General features: G+C 41.6%; 1 protein-coding gene across 1 annotated transcript; it reads left to right on the forward strand.

Moving 5' to 3' along the window:
• Positions 1 to 5,628: 5,628 nt before the first annotated feature.
• On the forward strand, positions 5,629 to 14,244 carry LOC148112907 (uncharacterized). Its single transcript, XM_087874327.1, has 4 exons — positions 5,629 to 5,656; positions 5,766 to 6,097; positions 6,364 to 7,002; positions 14,152 to 14,244. The coding sequence occupies exons 1-4, from the start codon at positions 5,629 to 5,631 to the stop codon at positions 14,242 to 14,244; spliced, it is 1,092 nt and encodes a 363-aa protein (XP_087730453.1).
• Positions 14,245 to 14,632: the final 388 nt, after the last annotated feature.

The following is a 14,632-nucleotide window of genomic DNA, read 5'->3' on the forward strand; positions in this document are numbered from 1 at the left end:
CCAGCTTCCTCACTGGAAGAAATTATATGGGGTCCTGAAAGGGGCACACGCAGGATTCAAGTTCATGCATTGCAAGAGAGTGGGCAACCAGGTTCGGGACAACAGTTTGTTTCACGGGGGGGGGGATAGCAGATGCACAGGGCCCATGGGGGCCCCTGAGCAGGGCTCAGTTTGGGCACCAGATGTATGGCCGCAGCAAGGAATGCGGGGACCACCACCCATACAGGCATTGTTTGACGGGTGCCCAGATCGAATAGCTCTTTTCTTAAGCCAGGTGATCAGCCACCTGGATTTATATGGAAAATTTTACCCTTCTCAATGGGCTATGGTGGTGGCTGTCACAGCAGTCCTGACAGGGAAGGCAGCGGACTGGATAGCCGATCTCCATTGTGAATAAGCACGAGAACAGCAAACGTTGGTCTCTTCTTGGAGGCTCTGAGGGATCGATTTGAGGATGAGTCTCAGGCCCAATTGGTAGAAGGGGAATTGGTGGCCCTGAAACAAAGGGGCTGACCAGCTAAGGACTATGTGAATGAGTTTCGAAAGATTGCAAGAAAATTAAGAGCATGGCCTGAACATTTGCTGGTGCATCAGTTCCGGGAAGGATTGGACCATGAATTGAGACAGGCCTGCGTCTATAGAGGCTTACCAGCGCATCTATCCGATTGGTTTAGTGCAGCCATAGACTTAGATGTTGGCTTGAGGGAGTTTTGATCATGAGGCGACACTCCGCCGAGACGGGCAGTGGACAGAATTCCACAAAATAGGGAACTAAGGAGGATGGAACCAACACCTGGGGCCCCAGAACCCACCTGAAGACCATCTTTCCTATGTTTCCAGTGTAATCAGATAGGCCATAGAGCAATGGACTGTCCTCTCCCTGCACCACAACCGACAGTGGCACGAATCCCGGCAACTAGTGGGAAGACTCCAAACCGAGCACATGCAATGCCGGAACGTTCCAGAATAGCCTCGCAGACTCTCCTCTCCAATGCCAGTACACCACTTAAGGAAGTTGGAAGCACACCGGGCTTGGAAGTCCACCAGTGGTGGTGGGAGACAGCGATGAGGAGGATACAATTGATCCAATGGTAAGTGCTCCAATACGCCCCTTTGTAGTCCAGATTACTCTCCGGAACCCTCACACTACCATAGGGGTTAGGCAGGGTGCCTTAATTGATTCTGGATGCACCAGATGTCTAATGCGTAAATCAGTGGCTGTTGAGTTAGGTTTACGTGTGTTAACTCTAAAAACCCCAATCAAATTTGAACAAATGGATGGTTTGACTCTGGGGGGAACACCTGCTACCCAAGTCTCAGAACTAATGTGACTGGAAATAGGGGAGCACTGGGAGCATATCCGATTTGTGGTGGTGGAGGTGATGATCGAACCTGTTATATTGGGGTTGGCTTGGTTGGATAAATGGAAGCCGACAATCTGGTGGGAAGGGGCTATAGGAAACTCCGACTAGAGCTGGGCCCATAACCAACGGGATGCAAACCCATGGAACGGGTGAAGGAAGGAGGGCAAGTGAGACAACCACCCCAGGTTGAGGGAGTCCCGGCGGTGTACGCAGACTTGGCAGAGGTTTTAGCAAACGGGAATGTGAGGCCCTACCACATCGGCGTACCGATTGTGCCATCGAGTTAAAACCAGGAGCCAAACTGCCAAAGCCCCGTATGTATTCCATGACACCGAAGGGGATTCTAGGGGATTCATTCAACCTAGCAGGGCTCACATGGCTGCACCTGTTCTCTTCAGAGAGAAGAAAGATGGTGGTTTGCGCTTATGTGGCGACTTCCGAGATCTCAACCCAGTGAGTGTATAGCCGTTATATCCATTTTGGCTAATAAAAGATTTACTAGCCACATTAGCAACAGGTAAAATCTTTACGAAATTAGATTTAAGAAAGGCTTATTATCGGATCTGTATCAAACCAGGGAATGAATGGAAAACCACCTTTAATTGCCCCCTGGGTAGTTATAAATTCCAAGTTATGTCATTCGGTTTGCATGGCGCCCCGGCCGAATTCATGCAATTGATAAATGAGGTTCTGCATGAATATTTGTACTGGGGAGTATTGATCTATTTGGACGATATACTCATTTATACCAATACAATGGAAGAACATATCCAATTGGTTCGCAGTGTACTGGAGAAACTGCTGGCAGCCAAATTATTTGTTAAGGTTTCCAAATGCAAATTTCAACAAACTGAATTGGATTACTTGGGTTATAGAATATCACAGGAGGGGTTAAGGATGGATCCCAAGAAAGTTAAAGTGGTAATGGTGTGGCCCCAAGGACACAGAAGCAGTTGCAGAGTTTCCTTGGCTTCGCCAACTTTTATAGGCAGTTCATTCCATCCTTTGGTAAAACCGCATTACCCCTAACCAATCTGTTATGCACATGGGGTGTGGACATTAAACCAAGCTTGGAACAGCTAATAAGGTGGACCCCTGAATGTCAGAAAGCCTTTGAGGAATTAAAAGCCTTGTTTGCCAAAGAGCCCATATTACAACATCCTGACCAGAATAAGCCCTTTGTCGTACAGGCTGACGCGAGTGACGTGGCAGTAGGGGCGATCCTACTACAGAAAAACGAACATGGTCATTTACAGCCCTGTGCATATACCTCTAGAAAACTCACTCCCACAGAAAGAGGATGGGCAATCTGGGAGAAGGAGGCTTTCGCTGTACGCTAGGCACTTCTTACTTGGGAACATTTACTAGAAGGTGCACAAGAGCAGTTCGAAGTTTGGACTGACCACAAAAATCTAATAGCATTGCAAACTCAATATAACAGTAAAAGGGACGAGGTGGTACAGGCCATGATTCCCAACAATCAGCCAGCTGGACAGGTAGCTATGAATGATATACCACAAAATTGGGAGGAGGACATACGAAATGCTTTGTTAAGGGATATTTGTCTAATAGAAAATAAAACCCTCTTCACCCATAGGGATGGGTTAGCATGGAAAGGAAATAAGTTATATATCCCCAAAGAACTGCGTAAAGCAGTATTACAAAGGTGCCATGATGTAAAGGCTGCTGGTCATTTTGGTTTTATCAAAACGTTACATCTCACACGGCGCCAATTCTGGTGGCCACATATGCGCATGGACATAGAACATTATGTAAGAGGGTGTCCAGTCTGTGCCTTGACCAAACAATGACCTGGAAAACCTCTTGGGTTACAATCAGTAGCTGATCCTAGTTGACCATGGGATGAAATCGCTATGGATTTCATTGTAGACCTCCCGGAGAATAATGGCAACACGGTAATATGGACCGTAATAGACCTATTTTCCAAACAGGCACATTTTATACTATGTAGCGGGCTGCCCTCAGCTAGACGATTAGTGAAAATGTTCATTCAATATATCTATCGTCTACATGGAGTACCTTGGCGAATTATATCAGACAAAGGGGTACAGTTTACAGCTAGGTTTTGGCGCAACTTTATGCAAGCCATAGGAGCGACACAGGGATTAAGTTCAGCCTTTCACCCTAGCACCAACAGGGCAGCTGAGACAGCTAATGCTATGGTGGAACGCTACCTAAGATGTTATGTCTCCTACCAGCAATCGGACTGGTCTCCCCTCTTACCATTCGCTGAGGTAGCGTATAACAATGCTGTACATTGCAGTACAGGCCTTACCCCTTTCCAGGTTGTTACGGGAAAGGAATTCCTTGCTATCTCAGAACTGGAAATGTCACACAACAAAGGGACATTACCAAGTGAGTGGGCTGACCAGATACGGACACTATGGCCACGAGTCAAGATAGCATTAGAGAAAGCATCTACGGAATATAAACAGCAAGCAGATAAAAAAGGGGCAGAACATAAACCATTCCGGGTGGGGGATCAAGTATACCTATCCACGAAGTATATTAAACTGAGGATACCAAATAAAAAATTAGGTCCTAAATATTTAGGTCCATTTAAAATAATTAGAGTGATTAACCCAGTAACAGTAGCTCTGAAGCTCCCACCCCTACTGGGTAAGATCCACCCAGTATTTCATAGCAGTCTATTAAAGCCAATGGATGCTTTCAGAGACCCCTCAGAATACCCTGGACCACTGAAGGACAACCAGTATGAGATAGACGAAATATTGGATTCTAGGATACACAGGGGTAAAGTCAGATACCTAGTACGGTGGAAGGGATATCCCTATGAGGACGTCTCCTGGGTGGCTGCGGAAAAGATCAATGCTGACCAGCTGTTACGACAGTTCCATAGGAAAAACCCACAGAAACCGAGGGCTGGTGATAATATCTCCAATATCTCCAATATCTCTTGCAGGGGGACTTCTGGTAAAGGGGGGCTGCCTGTCGAGCCCAATCTCCTGCTCGACAACACATATGGGAGGAGGAAGAGAGGAGGCCATGGGAATGCGACCCAAAGATACCTGAAAGCATGGGGATACTCTTCACAGGGGCTGGTGGTGGTGTTTACACAGGTGTTTAGGTGGCCGGACGTGTCAGGAGAGAGGATCGAGAGTGAATGGAAGGATCACAAATGAACAGAGGCGGCAGCATTTGATGATGTCACGGGTTTGCACAGGGATAATTGATGGCCCATTTGAATGCCTCACTCAGCTGGATATAGCTCAGCTGTTCATTATATGTGTGGAACAGGTGGAGCCTGCACAGACATATAAAAAACGCTGAGAGGCAGTTGCTCTCAGCACCAACTTTAAACTAATGTAACTTAGCATTGCTGTGGAGCTACCTTGCAGCTGCAATAACCATTTGTCATCTCCAGTTTCATAGTGGATTGTTTGGGGCTGTCAAGGTTTCTTTAGGAATGCTGAGAATAGACACTAAAATTATATCAAATATAATATCTAAAATTACAAAAATAATATCTAGAATGAAATGAATTACAGTTACATAGTTACATGCATACATAGAACGCATTTAGTTAGTAGAAATTTGGCCCATCAGGGTACAACAGATTTTTTGTGCCACTGCACAAAACCTAGCTACATGCATTCTAACCACAACCAAAACCACAAATATCTGCCAAACAACCAAACAACATCTCTATACTCATCAAAGATACCATTGAGCAAGAACAAAAACGTCAAAATGATATCTTATTTTGATTAGATGACACAAATGAGCCTGATATCACAAAGGTTTGTAACATCATTAGCAGCCATAATACACCAACCATCTCCCCTGACAAAATCATCGCAGTCTCCAGAGATGGACCAGAATACAAGAACAGAGATGGCTTAGTGGCCCCACGATTCTCTAGAGTCAATTGCAAAAATGAGGCCAGCAAACGAAAGTTCATTTATACTATAAATTCAATTGCCAGATCCAACTCCAACCACAGCAAACTTCAATCACGGCCTGACCTATCCTTGCAACGGATCCACTCCTGTGAACTCCGCACCGAACTCAAAAGACTCCAAGACCAAGGCAAATCTAACCTATACATCAACTACTGCACTGACTGCATAAAAAGTAAAACCTACAATCAATCACCCAACGTTCAACCCTCCATCACCCAAAACATCCAACCATCCATCAACCAGAACATCCAACCATCCTTCATCCAAAACTAGGTACGGACACCCCTTACTTCCTCAATACCAACCACTACTGACCTTAAATGCAAACTAATAAACATAAGAAGCATTGCAAACAAAATGCCCTAACTCCTCCTCTTATTAAATACTGCTACATTTGACATCATATTTGTCTGTGAAACATGGCTAAACTCATCCCTCCCTGATTCCATTATCACAGTAAGAGAATATTACGTTTACCGGTCTGATCGTGAAACCTGCAGAGGTGGTGGAGTAGCTATCTTCTACAAAAAGTCACTAAACCTAAAGAATATTCAAGTTGCACGTGAACTAACTCTTCCAGAAACTATCATCTGCAAACTGTCCTTAAACATCACACTTCGCTTTTTACTATGTTACAGAGCCCCCGACTACGACATCGCACATGCAAACAAGTTAACCACACTACTAACATGGGTAGCCTCTTGCCCATACCCTCTCAACTTTCTGGGTGACCTCAACTTACCTCTTATTAATTGGACAATAAACAAATGTTCAACTGAATCCATCCATCCAGGAGCCTTGATAGTACAGTGGTTTAATGCACCCTGTTATTAACACAGCTGCCTGCAATTTCTGCTGGTTCGAATCTCTTCAAGGCTCAAGGTTGACTCAGCCTTCCATCCTTTCTAAGGTAGGTGAAATGAGGACCCAGTTTGTGGGGGCAATAAGCTGACTTTGTATAAAATATACAAAAGAATGAAGGCTATTGCTTAACGCATTGTAAGCCACCCTGAGTCTCCGGAGAAGGGCGGCATATAAATCAAATTTTTTTTAAAAAATCCATCCATACAACCCTATATAATGCTGTTACTAATCTAGGTCTAAATCAACTAGTAACTAGCAATACTAGGCTCAACAACTGCCTCAACCTCATCTTCTATAACAGCTTAAACTCAATTTATGGACTACAAATAAAAGAACCCTTTTCCAACAGTGACCACAGCATGATTGACTTTTGTCTCAATATTCGTCCTTACAAAAATCACCATAATAATAGGATAACCAACTACAACTTCAAAAAAGCCAACTATGATCTCATAGATACTGACCTCTCATCTCTTGATTGGCAAATTCTATTCTCTGACTATAATTCTGCTGAAGACCATTATAACATTTTCTTGCTCGAAGTCAGTAGAGTTATTAAACTATATGTACCACTAATCACCACCAAAACCAGGAAAAACAAATTACCCATATCAATAAGAAAGCTCCAAGACTCGAGATCCATCCCACCCCTAAAAGAACCTAACAGTAAAGAATGCACTGATGAAGCAGTTAAAGCAAACCTCTTGAACACGTTCATCAGCTTAGTCTTTGTAAACAGCAATGGCTCATGCCCAACATTCCCTAGTTGTACCACTAATAACTACAACAATCTAACACAAATAGATTTCACAGAAGATAACATTGAGAAGGCATTATGTAGACTTAAACCATCTCTATCTATTGGACCTGATGGATTACGTGCATACTTCTTAAAAAAGCTTTCCACTGCTATAGCAGAATCCCTAAGCATAATCTTTGAAAAATCTTTCATGACCAGCTCCCTACCCAATCTATGGTCACTAGCCACGATCATCCCTATCTTCAGAAAGGGAGATCCCAACCTAGTCAAAAATTACAGGACTTCCGGTTTGCTTCCTGTCGCCGAAAGACGGTCCCGTTTTTGGACCGCCAGCCCCGCTGCCTGTCAGAGCCGCTTCGATCAAGAGAAGCAGCTCGGAAGTTCCCGAATCCTGAAGGATTAGCGGAATAGAGTTGGTGAGAAGCAGGTTGAGCCCCTGTGAGCCCCCAGATAGCTATCCTTTGCTTCTGGGGAGGAAACAGGCGTGGCTCCCTTTCAGCTCGCCGAGACTCCAGACAGCGTGGGACGAGTCTACCCAGTGTAGAACAAGGCAGCAGGAACAACCTTTCTACTGAAAACAAAGCAAATTCAAACAAACAGGGTGGAATAACAACTTGAACCATGAAACTGCAAGTATTACTAGCCCTGTGATTAATTTTAAAACAGAAGAGTGAATGAGTGAAAGTCTCTTGAAAATGGCGCCCGGCTTCAGCGTTAACGAGCTGAAAGCGAGAGTGGATTAGCAAAGTTATTTCAACAAGTTACAAAGTAGCACTGTCTGTAACAAGTGGAGGAAAAGAAAATCTTTTTTAAAACAAGCCTGATTTTGCTTCAATTTCACCTTTAAATTGACTAAACCTGGGGGAATTTTTTAGAGGACTTTGTGGTGGAGGAAAGGGAAAAAAGATTTCCTTTTTTGGAAAAGCTAGACTATGTGGCAGGATGGCTTCTAAGCAGACTAAACAGGAAGTGAAGGCGGCAGGGGGGATCCCCCACACATAAACCTGAACAGCAGCCTCCCAGCCAGCAGAGCCAGAAAAAAGAGATTGATCTTGAAAGTCTAAAGGATTTCATTACTCAGGCTTTGATGAGGCAAGATGAAAATTTGGATGAGAAGTTTAAAAAGTCACAACAGGAAATCAAGCAGGAGATTAAAGAAATTAAAGAGGTGGTGCAAGAAAAATATGACAAGGTGACCAAAAAATTAATGACAGTGGTGACTGGATTATCAGAAGCAATTATTAAAATTGATACTAAGGTGGAAGAATTTAGATCAGAAATGAATGTCAAAATGAAGGAGACTGACTATAAAATCTTTGATGCTGACAATAAAATGCAGAGACTTGAAAATGAGATTACAATGCTGCAGTTCAGGTCTATGGAATTTGCCATAAGGCTGAGAGGCTTAAAAGAGAATGATAGACAAGACCTGAGACAGACTTGTGCTGATGCTCTAGCTGTGCTGTTAAAGATTAGCCCTGAAGAGATTTTTTGCAAAATGGATAAAGTGTACAGAGTGAATTCGTGGGTGGCCAGACAAAGACAATTGCCCAGAGATGTGGTGATATACTTTACAGATAGAAAAATGAGAAATGATATTTTGCAAAAGTCTTTTCTCTCTGCTGTGCAAGTGGAGGGAAAGGAGATTGGAGTTTACAAAGAGCTACCACATAAGATGTTAAAAGATAGAAAGGATTTTGGATTTCTAGTGAATGAATTAAAAAAACAACAAATTCCATTTAGGTGGGATGCTCCAACTGGTATAATCTTGAGGTATAAGGGAGAAAGATACCGATTAAATACTGTTGAGAAGGCAGAAGAATTCTATTCTAATGTCTTTAAAGAGAGTTCACCATTCCCACGTACATCTTCTGTGTTGGAGATAAAGGAGAGTGATAAGGAGAAGCAATTTCAGCGAGAGATGGAAGAGCAGCCTAAGCAGTTGGAACTAGAGGCAATGGAAATGCAGGGAGCTACAGGAGGTTTTCTGGATGAGCCCCTGCTAGATCTTCCTTCGAAAATTGTGACTGAACCACCTAAGATTACAAGAGAAGTGGCTCTGGACCTAGCCTGGATGTGTGAAGGTAAAGATCAGTGTATAACTCGGGCAATTTCTAAACAACTCAAAGAAAAACAACAACAGGAAAGGCCCAAGCCACAGCAATATAAGAAAGGAGTCAAGGGTAATATACAAGAATGTGAAGCCATGGGGGGAGCAAAGCCAAAGACTACCGACTCGGAAAATCTTCGGCAAATGTGCTTGTCGCTTCAAAAAAGTGTACATGACGATTAAGTTTTTATCTTGGAATGTGAATGGATTAAATTCACCATAGAAAAGGAAGAAATTATTTACATACTTGAGACAATTTAACAATGATATAATTTGTTTACAAGAAACTCATGTTAGAACACAAGATCAAAAATATCTGATAAATTCAAGATTAGGAACACATTTTATAGCTTCAAATTTGGAAAAAAAAGAATGGTGTGGTTATTTATATAAATAAAAGACTGTCAGCTAAAATTATAGAAGCAGATGAATGTGGCAGGTTTATAGCAATTGAACTGCACACAGCAAGTGGCCCAATTCTAGTGATTGGAATTTATGCTCCTAATCAACAACAGGACAATTTTTACAAAACTTTGCATTCTAAAATATTGCAATGGGACTATAGATCTATTTTAATTATGGGAGATTGGAATGGAGTAATTGATTCTAAAATAGATAAAAAGAGTTCGGCGAAGTCAAGGATTAGACTACCACAGACTTTTTTTGATATGAAAGAAGATTTGGAATTAAAAGATATTTGGAGAATACATAACCCAAAAGAATTGGACTTTACTTTTTTTTCAGATAGACACATATCCTTTTCTAGGATTGATTTTATTTTACTATCAGCTGACCTACGTGTAAAAACAAAAAGAACAAAGATTTTTCCAAGGACTTTAACTGACCATAGCCCGGTATGGATATAAGTTGAGATGGGAAAGAGTGAGAGAAGATCATGGAGATTAAATGAAAATCTGTTTAGATATGAAAAGAATATAACAGAACTTAAAAAGCAGATGAAAGAATTTTTTGAAATGAACTTGAATAAGGGTACTCCTATTGAAATCGTGTGGGATGAGAGTAAAGCGTATATGAGAGGGGTACTCATTCATATGAACTTTAAACACAAATTGAATCGACAAAAGAAAAGATTTGAAATGGAAGCAGAAATAAAGAATAAAGAACAGTTACTTATAAAAAACCCAACAGATGAAAGAATATGAGGAGCTATAAAACTTCTGAAAGATCAATTTCAAATGCTTATGGCGGAACAAACAGCAACAAATTTACAATTTGCAAAACATAATACATTTTGTAACGCTAATAAACCGGGCAGATGGTTGGCTTATACACTAAGGAAGAAGCAGAGTACACGGATCATTGATAGTATTGATACTGGAGGGAAGGAAATTTCTCAACAAAAATTAATTAAAGAAGTGTTTGTAGATTATTATACTAAATTATATGCCAAAGATGATACACAGAATGACTTATAGAGAAATATCTAGAAAATAAAAGAGTCACAAAAATTACTAGTCAACAAAAGGAGAGAATGAATCATCTTATAACAGCTGAGGAGATCATTGCCACAATTAAACAATTGAAAACAGCTAAACCTCTGGGACGGATGGTTTAACTGCGGTGTACTACAAAACCTTACAAGCAGAAATGATTGAACATCTTAAAGATCTATTTTGTAGTATACAACAAGGGGGTAAAATACCCCCATCATGGAAAACAGCTTATATTTCATTGATACCGAAACAGCAAATAGGTCCTAAAAAACCTGAGAATTTTAGACCAATATCTCTTCTGAATAATGACTATAAAATATTTGCAAAAGTATTAGCCAACAGGTTGATGCCAGTTATTCAAGAGGTGATTCATTGTGATCAAGCGGGATTTATAGAAGGCAGATACATGAAGGATAATGTAAGGCAAGTTATAGATTTACTGGAATATCTCGAGAAGAATAAACAGATCCCTGCAGTGCTGGTCTTCTTGGATGCGGAGAAGGCCTTTGATAGAGTGGATTGGAACTCTCTATTAAAGACTTTAAAAAAGATGGACTTTGGGGATCAATTTATACAGGCGGTTTCAGCAATTTATCAAGAACAAAAGGCACAGATTATTATTAATGGAAGTTTGACAACAGACTTTAATATTGAAAAAGGAACAAGACAAGGTTGTCTGTTATCCCCATTGTTATTTATTTTAACACTAGAAGTCTTGTTGAATACAATAAGGGACTCGAGCACTTTGAAAGGAATAGTGATAAAGCAAGAGGATTACAGAATAAGGGCATTTGCAGATGATCTGGTTGTTACCCTAACACAGCCGATGGAATCAATAATCCAGATGAAAGACATTATAGAACAATATGGTACAGTATCAAGATTTAGATTGAACCAGAAAAAAACTAAGATGATAGTTAAAAATATGACACAAGATCGAAAACAGGAACTTGAAAGCATGGCAGGTTTTGAGATAGTACCAAAGGTTAAATATCTAGGAGTTCAGGTTGCAGAATCAAATATGAAACTGTTTCAAAATAATTATGAGGTGTTGTGGCGAGACGTACAGAAAGATATGGAGACCTGGAAAAAACTGCAGCTGTCTTTACTTGGAAGAATAGCAGCAGTTAAGATGAATATTTTGCCAAGATTTCTTTTTTTGTTTCAAATGATTCCGGTGCTTAAAAGTGATAAACAACTGAGAGAATGGCAAAGAGGACTGAATAAGTTTGTTTGGAATGAGAAAAAACCAAGAGTTAAACTGAAAATTATGCAAGATGTTCCAGAAAGGGGAGGCCTTAAACTTCCAAACCTACAATTATATTATGAAGCAGCAGCTTTGACATATAGACTACATATGGACTACACATCTCAATCAGGGCAAAGCAATAGATGCAATTTGCATAGACTTCTGTAAAGCCTTTGATTCAGTGGTACATAACAAACTACTTCTAAAACTAAAATCCCATGGCATCTTCAGACCCCTCCATAATTGGATAACTGTGTTCCTGTCAAACAGACAACAACTGATCAAAATAGGGAGCGCCCTATCAAATCCTGCACCTGTTAATAGCGATGTCCCCCAAGGCAGCGTTCTAGGACCAACACTCTTCATACTTCATTATTATTATTATTTTAATTTTGATTTATATGCCGCCCTTCTCCGGCGACTCAGGGCGGCTTACAATGCGTTAAGCAATAGCCTTCATACTTTTGTATATTTTATACAAAGCCAGCTTATTGCCCCCACAAACTGGGTCCTCATTTCACCTACCTTAGAAAGGATGGAAGGCTGAGTCAACCTTGAGCCTTGGAGAGATTCGAACCAGCAGTAATTAGATAAATGACCTTTGTGATCATATTATAAATAACTGTGTTCTCTTCGCCAATGATGTAAAACCATTTAACACCACCACCAATGCTGCTACCCTTCAAAAAGACCTTGACTTTGTGTCGGAATGGTCAAAAAAATTGCAACTCCAAATCTCAACCAACAAATGCTGTTTTGCACAGTGGCAAAAGAGTCAGAACACAAAATATAAGCTGAGTGGACACGACCTTGTAGATGACCCTCACTCTGTCAAGGATCTTGGAGTACTCATATCAAATGATCTAAGTGCCAAAGCCCACTGTAACAACATCACCAAAAAGGCATTAAGGGTTGTAAACCTAATCTTGCGTAGCTTCTTCTCTGGTAATATTACACCACAAAACATTTGCTAGACCAATTCTCAAATACAGCTCATCTGTCTGGAATCCACACTGCATATCGGACATTAATACAATTGAACGTGTCCAGAAATATTTCACAAGAAGAATCCTCCACTTCTCCGCTCGCAACAAAATACCTTATGCCACCAAGTTTGAAATTTTGGGCTTAAAAAATTTAGAACTACACCACCTTCACTATGACCTAAGCATAGCTCATAAAATCATCTGCTACAATGTCCTACCTGTCAATGACTACTTCAGCTTCAACCACAACAATACACAAGCACACAATAGATACAAACTTAAAGTGAACTGCTCCAAACTTGATTGCAGAAAATATGACTTCAGCAACAGAGTGGTCAATGCCTGGAATGCACTACCTGTGGCTTCCGGCGTCCCGATATAGCCAGCTGGTGCCATTGCTGGTTATTGGGGGCGAGTCACTGGCCCCCACGGAGAGGGCTCGCAACTTGGGCGTCTTCCTGGACGCACGGCTGTCTTTAGAAGAGCATATGACAGCCAGGGGGGCTTTTTACCAGGTTTGCCTGATACGCCAGTTGCGTCCCTTTCTGGATTGGGACTCCTTACGCACGGTCACTCAAGCACTTGTCACTTCCCGCCTGGACTACTGCAATGCTCTCTACATGGAGCTCCCCTTGAGGTGCACCTGGAGGCTCCAACTGGTCCAGAATGCAGCCACGCGGGGGATTATGGAAGCGACGGGGCGCTCCCATGTGACACCCCTCCTGCGCAAGCTGCACTGGCTTCCGGTGGTCTTCCGGGTGCGCTTCAAGGTGTTGGTGACTATCTTTAAAGCGCTCCATGGCTTAGGGCCTGGGTATCTACGAGACGGCCTTCTGCCGCCAATAGCCTTCCACCGGCCAGTAAGCTCGCACAGAGAGAGGCTCCTCAGGGTGCCGTCGGCCAATGTCGACTGGCGACCCCCAGGGGGAGAGCCTTCTCTGTAGCGGCACCTGCCCTCTGGAACGACCTACCCCCAGAGATACGCATGATCCCAGACCTCTGGACTTTTCGTCGGGCCCTTAAAACTCACTTATTTCATCTAGCCGGGCTGGCTTGATCCCATCTTTCAGTTTTAATTTGTAATTAATTTTATTGGGGTGTTTTTAAATTGTGGGCCGAAATTATTTAATATCATTTTAAATTGTTTTAAATTTTGTATGCTATGTTTTACCTTGGCTGTTCACCGCCCTGAGTCCTGCTGGAAAAGGGCAGTATAAAAATCAAATCAAATAAAAATAAATAAATAAATAATACTTAAAGCAAATTGTAAGCCGCCCTGACTCTCCGGAGAAGGGCGGCATATAAATCATTTTTTTTAAAAAAATCACTTCTTCTATTCTATGGCCATTAAGGCTCCATGAATGGAGCTTTGGCTATTAACCAAAACCATTATCTTAATTTTCTGATAATTTATTTCCAGATGATCATTGTTGCAGTATTGGACCAAAGTTCTCAGGGATCTTTTAAGACTGATTGGTGTTCTAAAATCTACACCATTGTCTGCATGCAGTAGAAGGGCAATTCTGCAATCCCCTGGTTTAGGGGAATCTCATCATACCATTGATATAAAAATTGAAAAGCCAGGGGGGTGCCAAAACACATACCTGTTTTACCCCTTTTGAATTTAACTTCAAAAAAAACCCTTGCAATAGTGCACCTGACCTTAAAAGTCATATTAGTGTGTAGAGCATGGGTTAAGGAGAGAAGTTTACAGTCAAATGATGAGGCTTCCAGCTTGTCCCATAATTTGGTCCTGGATGCAGTAAAAAACTACCTTGAGATAAAGGCAACAAACCCTATTTAAGAGAGAGAGGCAGCACAGAAATGAAAAATCAATAAAATAAAAAAAAAAATCATGAAATGATATTGTTGGTTGAATATTTTTCAGTCATGTGCTATAA

This window comes from Pantherophis guttatus, chromosome 7 (assembly GCF_059756535.1).
Source record: "Pantherophis guttatus breed Tessera chromosome 7, ASM5975653v1, whole genome shotgun sequence".
NCBI classification, from domain to species: Eukaryota; Metazoa; Chordata; class Lepidosauria; order Squamata; family Colubridae; genus Pantherophis; species Pantherophis guttatus.

What these genes read in the sequence shown, in the direction of transcription:
- LOC148112907 (XM_087874327.1), top strand. Translation starts at nt 5,629, where the DNA reads ATGCAAACTAATAAACATAAGAAGCATT. An exon ending in TAATAAACATAAGAAGCATT is followed by an intron (nt 5,657 to 5,765) that starts GCAAACAAAATG and finishes CCATTATCACAG; the next exon opens with TAAGAGAATATTACGTTTAC. An exon ending in CAGAAGATAACATTGAGAAG is followed by an intron (nt 7,003 to 14,151) that starts GCATTATGTAGA and finishes ATTTATTTCCAG; the next exon opens with ATGATCATTGTTGCAGTATT.